The 16,033-nt window shown below is 39.2% G+C and overlaps 2 protein-coding genes and 1 non-coding gene across 4 annotated transcripts; 1 reads left to right on the top strand and 2 right to left on the bottom strand.

Moving 5' to 3' along the window:
• Positions 1 to 1,547: 1,547 nt before the first annotated feature.
• On the bottom strand, positions 1,548 to 10,423 carry LOC117412655 (A-kinase anchor protein 17B-like). Of its 2 annotated transcripts, none has more exons than XM_034021189.3 (5): positions 10,217 to 10,423; positions 6,515 to 7,258; positions 5,469 to 5,605; positions 3,700 to 3,850; positions 1,548 to 3,367 (listed from the first exon to the last, which is right to left on the bottom strand). In XM_034021189.3, exons 2-5 carry the CDS (start codon positions 7,241 to 7,243, stop codon positions 1,628 to 1,630), a joined length of 2,757 nt encoding a protein of 918 aa, XP_033877080.1. In that variant the 5' UTR covers positions 7,244 to 7,258; positions 10,217 to 10,423; the 3' UTR covers positions 1,548 to 1,627. The 2 variants fall into 2 exon arrangements, with proteins under 2 accessions (XP_033877080.1, XP_033877079.1); XM_034021188.3 differs by having other exon boundaries at positions 3,610 to 3,850.
• Positions 10,424 to 10,715: 292 nt separating this feature from the next.
• trnal-caa (transfer RNA leucine (anticodon CAA)) lies at positions 10,716 to 10,823 on the bottom strand. Its single transcript has 2 exons — positions 10,786 to 10,823; positions 10,716 to 10,761 (listed from the first exon to the last, which is right to left on the bottom strand). It is a non-coding gene; the product is annotated as a tRNA-Leu (tRNA).
• Positions 10,824 to 11,291: 468 nt separating this feature from the next.
• LOC131697787 (cytochrome c oxidase subunit 7B, mitochondrial-like) lies at positions 11,292 to 13,453 on the top strand. The gene is made up of 3 exons (XM_058989088.1): positions 11,292 to 11,426; positions 12,646 to 12,770; positions 13,206 to 13,453. The coding sequence occupies exons 1-3, from the start codon at positions 11,390 to 11,392 to the stop codon at positions 13,281 to 13,283; spliced, it is 240 nt and encodes a 79-aa protein (XP_058845071.1). The 5' UTR covers positions 11,292 to 11,389; the 3' UTR covers positions 13,284 to 13,453.
• Positions 13,454 to 16,033: the final 2,580 nt, after the last annotated feature.

The raw sequence follows: 16,033 nt of genomic DNA on the forward strand, positions 1-16,033 counted from the left end.
GGGAGAATACAGACTCGAGGTTGCATGTAGTGTGGAATTCCCAAAACCCTTCCACAAACTGACCTCAGCCTTCCAGACAGCGGCAATGCAAGACACTTGTACCAGTTGTATTAAATGTTATTTACACAAAAAGGGGTCATACACAGCAAACCACAGCACAACATTGCTTTCCTGGACAGTACCCAGACAACTGAAATCACAGTAGAAATAGAACATTGCCATAGACACGAAGGACACTTAAAATGTTCTCTTATTTTTTTGCATGTTTTCTAAATTTTAATAAGGTCTATGTTGTCCCTACAATGTTTCTTTACATTCTCACCATGTAGAAAAATAAACTGACAGACACTTCTCTACCAGCGTCTTCAGCTGGTATTGTGTTTGTAGGGCTTCTTAGGGGTTTGGCTCCACCCCCAGGTGATGTGGTGTAAACATCTCTCCTGATGCAGTAATCTGCTTCTCTCCTTATCTCACCTTTCACTCACTCTCACCAAGTATTATTTATCTATTTTAATCTCTTTTTGAGAAGACTATTTCATTTTGAGTTGTGAAGCTGATCATAAAACAGGAACTGTAATTCATTCATTCAATTAAAGTTTTGCTATAAACAACCGTTTACAGTACTTTTCATACATATGTGTAACATAAGAGACACGAGATAAGATGAGCGATAAAATTCTCACTCTGTGGTACCAATAAGGAAATTGTACATAACCTGAGAGCCCATACTTTGTTCATTCCAGATGTCCTCCATTCTCTCTACTGTAATTTAACCAAGCAGAAAACTGCATTCCGGTCCCATCTATAGGTAATACTGCTTGCAATAACTGTTTTGTTGCACTAATTCAACAAACTTAGTTTTGTTATTTTGTATCATCAAAAGTTGTAAATGCTTCCCCATTGTAACTGCCAAGCAGGTACCTCTATGAGTATGAATACCTCCTATTAGCATCAACATAATTCCATGAATCTTACCCATTTTTCACTTCCATTAGCTACATAGGTCTCAATAGTGGCGTTTTTAAAGAAAGTGGCAGTAAACATGCATTTTCATTTTAAAACATGATATCTGGTACTACACGAAGATCTCCGTTTGCTTGCCTTCCAGGAAGTCTGTTAGTGTTTCATGTCGTTTTTCATTCCCCCCCCCCCCCAGAAGTGTCTTCTGGGTAAGCATGTTACTGGCTAAAAGGATGTATGTCAGTCAATAGGAGAAGCAGCTGATTGGTTATTGACAGGAAAGAAGCCAGTGAAGGGGTGTAAAACAATTTCTCACTCCAGGTGAGGTGGCCCAGAAGGTGCAAGACAGTCTAAAAGCATGGCTTGCAAACACAGATGTCTAGTACCAGTTACCATGTTATAAAATGAAAATACATGTCTGCTAAAACATGTGTTTCTTTCAAAACTGCACATCTGAGGCCTATATAATGAATAGATGTACATGGTGGAGAAAATGTATGGAACTATTTTGTTAGCTACAATTTCTTTAAATGGACAAATAATTAAAACAAACAGGTGGAAAGTAAAAAAAAAACAAAAAAACAAAGTAAGGTTGAACATTGTGAGTTTAAGGCAGACAGGCCCTGTACCGTCATGTATAAACTGAGACTCAGGAAGAGATGTTCAATCAGGAAGTCTCAATCTTTAGCTTGTTTTTTTCTGGATATCCATCCTTAATCCCAGTGCCAGTCTCCTGGTAAAGTTGGTCTAACTGGTTATGAGCATACCGGTCACATTTCTGTGCTGCAGTTTTATCAACGTATTCCTCCAAGCCGTTGTGGCGCTGCCATCCTTTCTTACTGTAATAGTTACAGCCATCAAACTCCTCACTGCAGTCATAAGCATCCCCAAAGCCATTCCCCCAATAGTCAGGCTTGTGGTACTGGTATGCCCATTTCTCTGACTTGCACTGCTCCCTGGACCGTTTGCATTTTTCAGTCTTGTCCCTGGAAGAAAACTCACTTTTGATTTTCTGATGTCTGTGCTGAAGCTTGTCCTGCTTCACACTCTTGTGTTTTTTTCTGCGTTCTTCGTTTTCGCTGTTGGATCTGCTTGCTGAGCCTTCACACTCTTTCTTTTTGTCCTTCCTCTTCTTTTTTCTTTTCTTACTCACACCTGCCTCACTGCCTCTTCCTTCCCCTTTGGATTTCTTTCGCTTCTTTTTCACCTTCTTTGGATCGCTGGCTGTCAATGATTTACTGCTCAAGAAAGAGCCGTCGTCAAGTTGCAAAACGTCATGCTCAGCCGTCTCCCCTTGACCTTCAGATCCCCCCTCAATCCTGCTTCCATATCCAAAGGTAGCGGCTTTACCAATTCTTTTCTTTGCTTTGGGCTCACTGCTTTGTTCTTTAAAATCCCTGCTTTTCACGCAGACATACTTATTTTCCCATTGGTATTCCTCACCAGTGAACTCAGAAGCACTGTTTATCTCTTCAAAGTCGTCCTTCAGATCAGTAGAAGTTCTTGCTGGATGCAGAGGGTCAGCAGGGAACGAGGCACATTCGAGGTCCTTTGCACTCTCTCTGCGACGTTCGTTCTTGTTTACCCTGAAACCTTTCACTGCAGACTTTTTATACAAGCCCTTATTACAGTTGGATTGCTCCAAGTCTTCCTCCTCTGGATGCAGACTGGACTCGTTCCACTGTACCTGAAATTCCCTGCTGTAACCCTTTAACCTGCTGCCTTTAGTTCCCAAGCCCCTCTGTGGCGGCTCAGTCGCTTTGATGGTGATTTTCCATTTGTAACGATCCTCCCTGTTACTCCCTGCCAGCCCTTCGTTTTGACTGATACAGACTTCAGTACAATATTTGCCGTCTGTGTTCCTCAGGCTTATTTGGAAGCTGTTTCCATTATTAGATACCATTCTGTCCCACCCTGAGGCCTGATCTGAAGCAGGATGAGGGCTGGGGTAAAATCGGGCATAGCTTGGGTAGGAATAATGGTTTAATAAATAATTCAAAAACTCTTCCGACTCATAAATCTTTTCTTTTCTGCGCCGTTTGGATGGCTTTTCTATGCAAGAGTAGTCCCGGTCAAACAAACAGCCACCCATCCCATCACTGGAAGAGGAAGGTGGCTTGGAGGTTGGGGCAGCATCCCTGGCTTGGTTAATGGTTATTTTTATGGGTCCATAATCAAAACCTTCATCAGTGTGTTCATCAAAAGCAGTGGAATGGTCCCCGTCTAGGACCTCTGAAAGGTGGCCAGACATCACTGTGGCTGGTTGACCCACATAGGGTTTGTTTGCTTTTCCATGTTCCCATTTCTCACTGGTGTTTTTTTCTTCTAAGTGTTCCTCTGGGAAACTCTGTGGTAGATCCTCTTCTGGTTCGGTTACATTGCTTTTGATCTTCAGTTTTTCAAGATGCTGTATAAAGAAAAAGTGTTGACTTTATGAGAATGGAATTTCTCAATGTTCTACCCTTCCCTTGGTTTAAAACTGAACTCCTCCTTAAAAGAGCAAGCGATTAAAAAACATTTCCTTATAAAAAAAGTTACATTCTTCTTGTAAAATTGTATTAAATTGGCAGCCCAGAATTCACGATTACTTCCTCTTTACAGAGCTATATTAATGGTAAGTGGACCCAATGGAAACAGAGGTCTACGTACTTGAGCTTTTTCAAGCAGTGCAGCAAGAAGCCTGATGGACTGTAGCCGCCTCAGTGCCAACACCAGCTTCCTCTCCTCCCAAATATCTACCTCCATCCTCTCTTCCTCCTCCTGGTCTTCTTCAGCTTTGAAAGGCATGCCACTCCTCAGGAGACCTCTCTCCTCCGAGTCTCTCTGTCTCTGCGCTCGCTTTCTCAGCTTCTCCTGCCTTCTCTTTTCACGCTGGGCTTCCTTCCTTCTTCTAGAAAATGTAAATACATGAAAACAAAGGAAGAGCAAGTAAAGATAACTCTGTGTGATACATCATGTAAATGTGATTGCTGGAGCTTATTGAGCCTGCACCCCAGTCTTGCAGCGTGAGTTCTTCTGCCGTTATCCAACACTCAAATCAGCAATCCAAAAAGCAAAACATGCACATTACAAAAGGGAAGTGTTTAAATACATTTGAATCATCTCTCATTAGTATATCATTCTCACAAATGCAGCTGATGTTGCTTTTCCAGGCCTGTGGCGGGTTGCCCCGTCCCTGTGCGTATTTTTGTGTTTTATATTGCATGTGGCGTGTTATTGTTGGTGTATGTATTGGTGCACAGGTGATTTAAAATGTATATTTGTATTTAGGCACGGGGATTGCACATCACTTCACGTGCAGAGTAAAGTGTGTATTTGTATGTGGGCACAGGGATTGCACAAATGAGTTCACGTTCTGGGATTCAAGCAAATAATTAATTAGTAATTGAATCCCAGCACAGCTGTGTATATAGATGCACAAATCACTCACTCGGGGTTGGGTGTTCGTGAGTGGAGAACAGGAGAGAGAAAGAATTCAAATCTAATGAAACAATTGCTACTGGTGCTAAACCACCTCAGCACGGTACTAGTTTGTTCTGCTTGTTTGTTTTGGCCAATGTGCCCTTTTGTTTTGTGTCAGTGTTTTGTTTTGTTTAAATCACGCCGGTTTTGTTTGTAATAAACCGGCGCATCAGCACATTCATTCAATTCACTTGCAGTATTGTCTGTTCTTCCAGGTCACCACCAGTCATCCTGTTCACAAGGCCTTGTTTTCACTTTGATTGGTACATTTTACCTGTAGCATAACTATAACACGCACGACTATAGTGCTGCAACGATTACTCAAGGTATAAAAATTAAAAATGACCATTTTATTGAGGGATTAATTGCTCACAAGTTCTGCTACATGAGGATAAATATGAAATCGATTAAAACCTCAAATGTGTTTTACAAAAGCATGCTCTACAAGCCATGCACAGTGTTACTAGAACACCAAGTTACAAATAAAGCACACCCATGTGTTTACCTGCAGTGTGCTGGTTCATTCCGGATTCAGTAATTCTAGATTATGCCATGTTGACAATACATACAGTAATCCATACTTTACTGTTAGAGACCTCCATTAGTTCACTGATTTCAGTTATGATGGAACTCTGGTTTGGGAGAAGCCTGATTAAATCTGGAAAACTAAACAATCAGCAAAGCAATAAGGGACCTGTGGGTATTGTAACAGGGTTACAGAGGGATGGTATGTTAGCCACCGAATGAATGCTTTATTCCCATTGTCACACTGAAAAGGTGTAATGCTATTGCTGTTCACTGGAAGCCGCTAGTATACGGCTATACAGCTCAGAACAGTCACACCAGAGAGACCAGTATGTTACAGTACATTATGTTAACGAGGCCACAGTGAGTATGTTATGTTAATGAGAGGTGAGACAACCCCTCAAGGAAGTAGCATATTGAAATATGTGTCGCTCCAGCAGTATCCAGTGTATCTCTCTACCTCCTCCCCTTAGGGAAGAAGTATATTTAAATACATGTCACACCAGCAGTATCCAGTGTACCTGTCTGCCTCCTCTTGCTCCTTCTCTCTGAGCTTCTCCTGCTGCCTCTGTTCCTCCAGCTTCCTGAGCTGCTGTCTCTCGTACCCGCGCCTCTCCAGCGCCGCCTCGCTCAGGTGGCTTGTCGTGTCAAAGGTCACCTGCACCAACACAGAGCAAACTCTGAGCAGATCTGCACAGCTCTAGCATGGGATTCTTGAACATCAGCAAATCAGCTGCAAGACCTGCATAGAACATGCTTTGCAAACACACCCAGGCTTTACAAATATCTCCACACTGATGATTCGTGGCTGGTTTCACAGACTACCTTACCCAAGTTAACATTGGGTAGTTTGAGACTAGTACTAAAATCAGGGGCTGTGAAACCAGCCCTTCGTGTTTAAGTTGTCAAGTGTCTGCAACGTACTCTAACAAGGATGTGTTTAATGTGTTGATAGTATGCATTAGTGAAACAAGTATGATATCATTATTAGTATTTAAATAAATGATAATAAAAAAAGAGCTGGCCATTTAATTTGTCTATATAATTGATCAGACTTAAAATAGCTACAGTTTCCCTTCATAAATCAGGGTGCAAGTTAATTTAACTCGTGAATTAAGTAATCCCAACCCTAGAACTAATTTCAATATCAAAGTATTAAAAGGAGTAATACAAAATATATAAAATAAAATAAAATAAAGCAAAAAGCAGTGAGTTTGTAGGCAGATAGAGCAGTAAAAACTACCAAAAGCAGTATCTGCATTGCACACGTTTGATCATGACTTCACTATAAAACGTTCAGTTTCGGTGTTTATGGTTGCTTTTCAATACTGAACATTTTTGTGTTCTGTTTTCTCGTACTGGCACATTTTTCCCTCTATATCTGCATCCAGAAAATGTATGTTGGATAGTCACCCAGCAAGCATGAGAAATATCTGAAATCTAACTAATATTTTTATAGAATCTGTCCCACCCCACAGCAGATAGCACACAACTCTAGACCCCATGAAGGTTTGAGGGCCCAGTTAGTTCAATCCCGTGGGGACCACAAACAGCATTCTGCTCTTACCTTCATGCTGCATGCCAGTGCCTTTCCATCTTCCCCTTTAAACATCAGCTTCATTCCTCTCAACGCCTCCATGGCTTTGACGAAATCCTCATGTTCTTGAAACTGGATATACATGTCAAAGGTGTGCAGCCCTACCAAACCGAAAGAGCTGAAGTTCCTGCCACTCATCTCCTGTCTGTACATATCAAGCATGGGGATGTCCATGTTGCGGATAGGTCCAAATCGTCCAAAAACCTCCCTGACGGTTTCTTCACTGGGTCTCTCGCCTCTGGCCTCTTTAGGGGTAAACCACTTGCAGGGCAGCCCCTCCAGGTGAATGGTGTCTGGCTTCTCTTCTCCAAAGAAAGACTCCCATTCTTCTTGAGTGGGAAAATCCACTTGGGATTCCACAGCCAGGACCCTCAAGCCATTAGAGAAGCCCTGGATTGCTACGGTCTTCTTGTGTAGCTTGGCCTGCAGTGTGTGGACCAGGCTCTTGGTCTCCAACTCTCCCTCAAAGCGGAGAAACTCCATGGTGCTCCTGGACAGCCGGATGGAGTTGAATTGGTGGGGTTGAGCCATCTGCTTGAGCCTGGCTATCACCTCCCAGTTAGAAACTGTCTTGCTGGCCTCCCTCGATTCTGGAAGCATCACTGTGATTGCCAGCTTGGCAATGGGCTTCAGATACAGGCACCGGTCCGAGCACAGCTCCACTGCCTCTGAAGAATCATAGACGATTGTGGCTGCCATTTTAATATCACCGTCCTGGTTAATAAAATAACAACAACAATTAGGGACTTGTAGGCAAACCATTCATAAAACTAGAAGAAAGACCCCTTATAAGAGTTTATAGCAAAAGCATAGGAAAGTGTAATAGAGCAAGCGAAAGCATAGATAAACACTGTAAAGCCCAGAGGGGTATGGTAAAGCATAATAAAAAAAAACATGGCAAACCATGGTAAATGCAAAGTACAATATAACTAACTGCAAAATTACCATACACATTTACATTGAACACTATATGGAGATTTTAACATACTACAAGATTGTAAAAGGGGTGTAGTACAAATCTGCATATCCCCCAAAGAAGCAGAGACTGATCACAATAAGGGTTTTAGTTAAATGGAATCATATGGTCAATCTGGACTGTAGCAGACCCTGTGGTATCCCACCAATACTGAGGCTGTTGGAGGGAGGTTTCTTTACTACAAATGATATACCGAGCATCAAAAAGAAACTTATCACTATTTATTTTCGAAAAAAATAAGGTATATAAATGATTTTCAATCACTGGATCGTTCATTCTTGACCATGACATGCTTCAGTGACTATGATGGAAGCACAAGCACTTAATCACCTAATAGGGAGACACTGGATATGGAGTGATTTCAGCTGTTTAATTGCAAGCTTGAATAAAAGCAATAAAGAAAAATCACAGAAAAAACAATATGCCACGTCTGTCAAGAGAGCAGCGCCTTCGTGCAATCAGCACGTTGGAGGCTGGACCAGGGCAGCGTACTGTGGCTCGCCGTCTTGGGTGCTCACAGCCAGCAATTTCAAACCTGGCGAGACGGTATAACCAGACACACTCTGTCAATGACAGGCCACGAACTGGGAGACCAAGAGTCACAACACCTGCCCAAGATCGACAGATCATTTTGCAGCATCTTCGTGTCAATTGTTAATCAGCACAATAAAAAGTCACTGCACCTGCTCTGAAACTGAGTTTGTCTCAAAGTTAACTTTGAGAGGACTTATTGGGCAATGGGTTTTTTGGCTTTAATGACTTAGGCGTTCCATAATATTAGCTTATAACATGCCACAACAATGCTCTTAATTATAGCTTACAATTGTATTTTATTTTATTTTGTTTGGAAGAAAATTGTTTTAAAAAAAAAAAATCATATAGGTTGGATGGTTTCAGTTTATATTTTATGGTTGCAACAGCTTTGTCCTGCATGAACACTGGTTACAGATGAGGATGACACCTGAGCCAGGGAGATCAAAAACAATCTGCATTTTCCACCTCTCATGCTTATGTAACAGGGCTTATATGAATAGAATGCAATGTGCATTGCTCAGCTACCACAAGATTATAATGACCTCATCACTCGCTGCAATCAGACACAGACTTAAAACTTCTACAACAGGAGGTCCCTCTTACACTCTCTTCCTATACAGTCGAGCAGGATTCAAAATCCAGAAACGAATCCTTTCCTGGACAAGAACTAAACAAACTCTGACCCTGGTAAGACGCGGTGATACAGAGTTAAAAATAGAACTGAACAAACTTTGACCCCCGGTTAGGCAATTTCCTTTTATAGTGAGACACTGTTTCTGCAAGGAGCGACCAATACATTTTCTTAACTGATAGCTTCCAATAAATGATAAATTCACCTTTAGCAAGTGCATTTTCACATAGGAAAATGTGTGATCTACAAAATGATGGCAGATGGAAGGATTTTGTTCGCTACAGTACGTGTACTTTCAGAGCATCGCACCTGGGTAACACACTGCACATCTGCAAAGCAATGAAGCACTGAAAGGATTCCTGAAAGCATGCCACTCCAAACCTGGATATCACTAGCTGTAGTCTGCTATAATCTGGAGTGTCTGCATCTGAAAGTACCTGGGAAAGATACACCATCCCGTGTCTTATATAGTAGAGTGCTCGTAGTACAGGAGCGCTCGTCTGGAGAACCAGAGGGCAGACTGTATAATCTGCCCATGCAGTATGTATTCCCTGTTGGCTGAAGCTAAGATGGAAAATGAAGTCAAGCAGTTTCCTGGGAAGGAAGTTTTCTCATGTGACATGCAGTGCAGCAGGGGCTATTAGTGCAGCTACAGTATGTAATACAAAAACAAAACCCTGAGAAAATCTTCTGTTTTGTTTACCAACCTTTGTAATCAATTGGGTGCTGTCAGTGTTCAAGAGCAAGTGATTACTGAATAGAAGAAACTGTATTCCTAAGTGATTACTGCTTGGGATTACTTTTCTTTGAATATAAAAACATGATCATAAGAAAGCAGAGGTGTACTCACATAACCCATAAGAAATGGAGCATGTGGTGCAACATTTTTATCTTAATCAAGATCCTCTCTTTATGTAGTCCTTCAACGATCTGCCTCTATAAAGGCACTCTGAAATGGAGCTCTTTTTATTGTATTTTCGCTGTATTTCGACAAGATGCATATTACCAATCTACATGACCATAGTTAAGAGTGTTAAGAGGGAGGCGCTATCCACCGCGGTTATTATTATATACTAAACAGACCAGATGGTGTGGTACACCATACTAGTACTAGTCATTACTACGAAGTTAAACCGTTTTTCACATCTCACTTTCGCTCTACGTGAACCAAGATGCACCAAAATTATAACTATGCAGACTGACAATAGTAGTTTTAAAAAAAAAAAAAAAAATGAGAAAAATCTAACAAAAACAAGTCCACATGACGGATTTGAAAAAGGAAAAGGTTAAAGGAAAGTAAATTAAAGCAAGCTGTCTGCTCGGTAAATGTTTTCAACGAATTGGACAACACCTACAAATTGAATACATCAACAGTTTTTTTTTTATTTACGTACGTTCCTTCAGGGTTAAAGTTGATCTATCCAGCCTAGTTTATGGCAAGTTTTAAAACAGTGAGCAATACGAAACTAAAAGACACAGGCGTTCAAATGGTCGAGCAGAAACTGTCACCCAGTAATTTATAAGCACCTACCTCCTTTTAACGTCTTTTCTTTATTAACCGTGTTTTCTGTACCGATTATTGTTCATTCGCTTGTTCTTGTGCTGTACTGTAATCTACCTTTGGTAAACCGCCGCAGACAAACAGCCTCTCGCTGACATTACTCGGTTTGCAGTACAGAGCAAGCGCAACGAGAACACGCTTCCTCCTTCCTGTTGAGAAACTGCTGCTGGTGTAGATCTCACAGGTGAATTTTATTTTATATTTCAACGTCCAAACTTTTATTTCATTCGATTTGTCGTTTGTTTTGTCAATAAATCAGTTCTATCAATATATTTTACATGTCTCTATTGTTGTGATTATCACGTACAAATATTATTTAAAATATGTATTTTATTAGTTAATTATAGCTTACACTCCCTATCCTCATTTAAATTAAATTAGTTTGACTTGTAATAAATGTTTGTAATAAATAAATAAATAAATAAATACAAAAATATGTTATATGTTAAAAATGAATTTTAAAAAGATATGTCAGAAGTGGGATTTGAACCCACGCCTCCATACGGAGACCAGAAACCCCAACGGGAAGGATTTTAGTCCTTGAGTCTGGCGCCTTAGACCACTCGGCCATCCTGACATTCATGCAAATAGTTGTGAATTTATTGATATAATGGTTGAAAAGGTACATACATACATACATACATACATACATACATACATACATACATACATACATACATACATACATACATACATACATACATACATACATACATAAGTGTGTGTGTGTGTATTGTATAGGCCTTTAAAAAAAAAAAAACATTTCATCCACTCAGTGCAACTGGAATTAATAATAAAACGAAATATCAAATTAATACATTTGCAATAGATTTTTTTTTTTTTTTTTTATAAAAGTAAAAGCACAAGCACAGTAAAATTAAAACCACATTTCCCAGAAAGCATTGTTCATGGTTCTCGTCATCGTTATATTTATTTTTGTAAATAACACATTTATAAAAATTAAAAATCGGTGATTGGTATTTAAGTATATTAAAGTATTGCCAGATGTATAATTGTAAATAAACATAAGGAGGTATTTTAAATTCCCTTATAATACACTTCCGGTGAAAACGGCCATTTTGTTTTCCACTGTTCAAGGGTATTTCGTGTAGTCCGAGAGCAGATCCAGGAAGATAGAGAACGATGTTTCCTTTGGCAAAAACAGCGATGAACTTCACTGGTGAGATTGAAACAAAATTTAATATCCCCATTTCTAACGTCCTTGTACGTTATCCATTTCATAATTCTTTAAAAAGCCGAATGAACTGTTGTCAATTTCGCCGGTAAATTACAGTGTGTTGATATATTTGTATTATTAAATTAGTATATAACGAAAAAGCATACATGTATCTAATTGCAGCTTTGGATCCAAATTATAATTGCCCTTAAAACATGGTTTCAATTAACACAGTGCATCCTGGCTATACTGAACATCATCTGAAACAATCCATTGCACGTTTTGTTTAAGTAAAGGCTCTGACAATATGAGTACATTTTGTGAGATGTTACCAGTACAAAAAAAAATACCACCTGACCTGGCAAACGCCTTTAAATCAGTCTTTAATTGATTGTCTGGAGAGCTTATTTAACCGACGTTCAGGTGGGTTGGTGATTGTTAGAATTCTGTTGAACTCAACCTTTCTGGCCATAAATAATAAAATAGGTGCGAAAGTGTTACAAATGGCGTCTTTGGGAAGTTAAAAAAAAAAAAACTGTCCTATGCGATTGGCATTAAATCTATGCCTGTCTGTATGTATACAGAGGTCACCAAGTAAGTAAGTAGGCACGACTACTGCTCCCAGTATTTCCCCAGTTGGTAACCAAATGTACTGTTGTCCAAAGGAAACTGGCATCCCAACATTCTGTAATATATAAAAGCAGCATCTCCCTTTTGCAGGTCAGGTTGTCACAATGGGCAAGAAGCAGGTCTGCCAGATTTCAATAATAAACAGTTTTCAGGTTATTTATTAGTGATTCATTAAGGTAATGACTGGCTGAGCTATTCTGCAGAACCGAGTTCACTGCCCAACTGTCCTGAATGAAATGGAGAAGTGAGGATATATCACCAAAACTCACAGCAGTAAAACATTTAGAGCTGCTGATAATATACCAAATAGCTACTAAATTATTGAAAACTACTACATCAATTAGATCAGTATGCATAACATGGCTTGTTTAGAGTCTGTCCAGCCTTGCTGAAAACCTGATCGCTGGGGACTGACGTTGCTGGAATGCTTAAGATGTTTCTGGCCAAGCAGGCTACTTTTGACCATCGATGGTGATCAAACGATACGGTGGATCAATGCATCACTCCAGCCTTACAGGCAGGGAGGAATACATTATTAGATCAAATCTTTAGATTTAGTGTATACTAATTGTGTTTGTTTTGTTTTTATCAGCACGTGGCATCCGCCAAGCTGCAGTGAGACAATGCCACCACGAAGCCGGACCAAATTTTCATCAAAAGTATGGCAACATGCTTCTAGTCTCTGGAATACTCTTCTGTGGGAGTGTCTGGACATATGTAAGTGTATACATATATTTACCTGTCATTACACCAGTAAACTCTAACTAAATGTGTTAAGATCAGTGCCATGAATTTGGGTTTAACCGGGAGCAACTGTAGATTTGTCATGTCATTGATTTATTGTTGGATAATTAGGCAGCCAGCTTTCTGTGCACTTTCCCAGCAAGCTATAATGTGATCTTGCTCTATATTGCATCTCCAGAATGCTACTGCACAGAAAGAAATAGGCTTCATACAGGGTGGCAAGGGCATGTCATATTGCTTGTATGAATGTATAACCTGCAGATACATGGAGCCACATCTATTGAAACACTACAATATCCTGTAACAATATCCTTTTTATAATCTTTACTAACAATATCCTTTATAAACTCCCACATGTTCCTCATTGGTCTCTGAAAGTATATTTACTGCTTGTTTAATATCTTGCAGGTTGCAACACAGACTGGCATTACCTGGAACCTTTCACCAGTCGGCAAGATCACCCCCAAGGAATGGAAAGAGGAGTAAAGAAGCCACAGCTTTGAACTACTGAAGCAAAACCTAAAAACATATTTTGAACTGTTCTGCTGAAATGTATATTGGATGTATAAATACCATCTGCACACTCGCTGGTGATCTAACTAGTTTTGTCATTTGACATAATTGGTGTAATAATAAATGAAGTTAAAACCTCTTAACTGACTCTTTGGTGTATTCCTGTGTCATCTGTAATTGCTCTGAAGAAGACCTATGGCTCGTAACATGGTAGCTATGTTTGCGGTGAAGTTTTAAAGAGATGAAATAAAGAATATTGCTTTTATAGAGAACTCTGTGTGGATATGGACTGGATTTTAATGAGTTGCTGTCTTTTTGTTCCCCTTCGCTGTGGTTTTCCACAGGAGGAGATTTCTATATGCAGTTGTCCCAAGATGAAGCACCCCATGCTTGAAGTTTTTTTTCAAACGCGTTTGTAGCGCTGGCATTCACACTGTTATGAAAAGTTTATCAGATATTTTAAACTGCAACCACCTGCATAACATATAAAATCAGAGTTGATGAGTAACTGCTTCAAAGTAGTACATGTAGCTGGGGAATCTGTCCCGAACACATTTGAGAGTTCTCTGGTCTAGGTTTCTTAAGGCTTTTATTTCCCTTAGAAATGTAATTTGTGCTTCATTTAGCTTTTAATACTACCATAAATGTCACCCTTTTAAAATAAACATGTATTTCTATGCTAAACATGTCCAACAAAACAAGCTGTCATAGGATATACACTGAAGAGTGAGACATTTAGAGGACAGTGTGTTTGCTACATATTGTCTATATACTGTACCATGTATTCCAATTATGGTTACCCAGACTTTAAAATATATTTTTGTAACTTTTATTGGAACTAGCACCATCTTCAGTGTAACCCACAGTACAAGAATGATTAGATAACAATGGATCATAAAACTGTTTGAAAAATCTTCAGCACAACATAGAGGCAGTCATGTTATTTTACGAGGCTGATAAGAATAGAAAGGATTTCAGATTTTTGACTTCTTTAATTCTTGTGTCTTCCTGGTGGAGCTTAAAGACCCCTCCACCACTGAGCTTTTATGACAGCAAAAAAAGTAGGTGTCCTTTTTTAATCACATATACAGTATGCTCTGCGTGCAGTCTGTTTTGTCATAAAATAAATGCTGGTCTATGTTTATCAACTGATGCTTTGAATTGGATTGATGTTTTGGTATCCTCAAGAACTACTAACTTGTGTGGAAGCACTCCCAGGTTCCATGACTAAAAGGCTTCAATTTAAAATGCTGTTGCATGTGTTCTGAGCAACCTTTTCTCTCCAGAAGTGTGAGTCCTGTTTGAAAAGTTTCTTGAGATGCTTTTACATGCAAAGCTGTATTTAATATCTATTGTGTGGCAAAACCATTTATTGTAATAGTAAAATCTATGCCAAGCCGTTATGGACTGAATAATCATAACCTGAAAAGGATGGGTTTAATGTTACAAATGGTGACATTTCAGTTTTGGAAAAATTGGTAGGTAACATATCAGACTTTTGCTCTATGGCAAACTGCAATTATAGGCATGAAATGGATACAATATATTCATTTAGCTTTTTGCCAGATTGAGCCATTTTGACTTAAAAACAAGTACTGTCCACTTTTAAGTCCTTGACATTACTGCCAGTGTAGTAGTTGTCCGCAAATCTTTGCCACTAGATGGCAGCATTGCTTGGTCTTTAACCACAAGGTTGCTAGATGCAAATGAATCGATCAAGGGAGGTATAGCCTACAAAAAAAAAAAAAAAAAAAAAAAATGTAGAGGGTGTGTGGCATTTAACACATTTCACAAACCAAACCATAAAAAAGATTTGTTTTCACAGAGCTCCTCGTGTCAACAAAATACACTTATAATAAACCAGTACAGGCAGGTAAGTAACATTCCTTTAAAAAAAGCGTATTTATTGACTAAAAGCAATACCGTTTTTGTAGCAAATCAGTCTGGAGATTTGCATACTGTATAAATGTAAAAAGGACAACTCTTTCACAAGGTTAAACTGCATTTCCCATAGTTTACCATGATTTGTCATGTTTTTTTAAATATACTTCATCATACCTCTCTGGGCTTTACCATGCTTTCCCTATGCTTTATTATACTATGGTAAACCTGTAAAACGGAATGATAGCACAGGGTTTACCAGGTGCGTTCTGAAATCAGTTACCCGTTTAAATGGCTGCACAACTGGGATCCATGTGTGTAAACGTGTGTTCTCAACTTATTACTGCAATGTTTGGAAGGGTTTATGAACCATCTAGTCTGTGGAGTTCACTATTTTGTTACAACATTCAGTGAAAATATTGCATATGGGATTGGTCAATGGTCACGCCAAGGGACAAATAGAGGTCTAGTATTTAGGTTGTGTTTGTTTATTTTAACATGTAAACGATCTGATTTATTGCCTCTACATACTGTTCATACACAAACAGTATTAGGAAGTGTCAAGGTGTTGTTTTTAAGAAATTGAATTTGAACTGGTTATGGTCTATAAATAGAATTTTTTTTCTAATATATAAACAAATAAATAACTACTGGTCTATTTTAACAATAAGCTTTTTACCCAGCCACTATAGAACGACATATTACATCTGTCTTCAATGACGCCTGTGTCAGTAACATACATCTCCCGCCTATCTATCATCAGTATGGTGAAAAAGAATTGATGACCTAGACATCAGCAGTATGTACACAAAAGTACAATAAGACTGAATGACCAAGACCAA

This window comes from Acipenser ruthenus, chromosome 16 (assembly GCF_902713425.1).
Source record: "Acipenser ruthenus chromosome 16, fAciRut3.2 maternal haplotype, whole genome shotgun sequence".
NCBI lineage: Eukaryota > Metazoa > Chordata > Actinopteri > Acipenseriformes > Acipenseridae > Acipenser > Acipenser ruthenus.

Coding starts and splice junctions, on each gene's coding strand:
- LOC117412655 (XM_034021188.3), bottom strand. CDS start 7,243: ATGGCAGCCACAATCGTCTATGATTCTTCAGAGGCAGTGGAGCTGTGC. Junction 3,851..5,468: donor GAGCAAGAGGAGGCAGACAG/GTACACTGGATA, acceptor TACATTTTCTAG/AAGAAGGAAGGAAGCCCAGC. Junction 3,368..3,609: donor CACTGCTTGAAAAAGCTCAA/GTACGTAGACCT, acceptor TTCTTTATACAG/CATCTTGAAAAACTGAAGAT.
- LOC131697787 (XM_058989088.1), top strand. CDS start 11,390: ATGTTTCCTTTGGCAAAAACAGCGATGAACTTCACTG. Junction 11,427..12,645: donor AACAGCGATGAACTTCACTG/GTGAGATTGAAA, acceptor TGTTTTTATCAG/CACGTGGCATCCGCCAAGCT. Junction 12,771..13,205: donor GTGGGAGTGTCTGGACATAT/GTAAGTGTATAC, acceptor AATATCTTGCAG/GTTGCAACACAGACTGGCAT.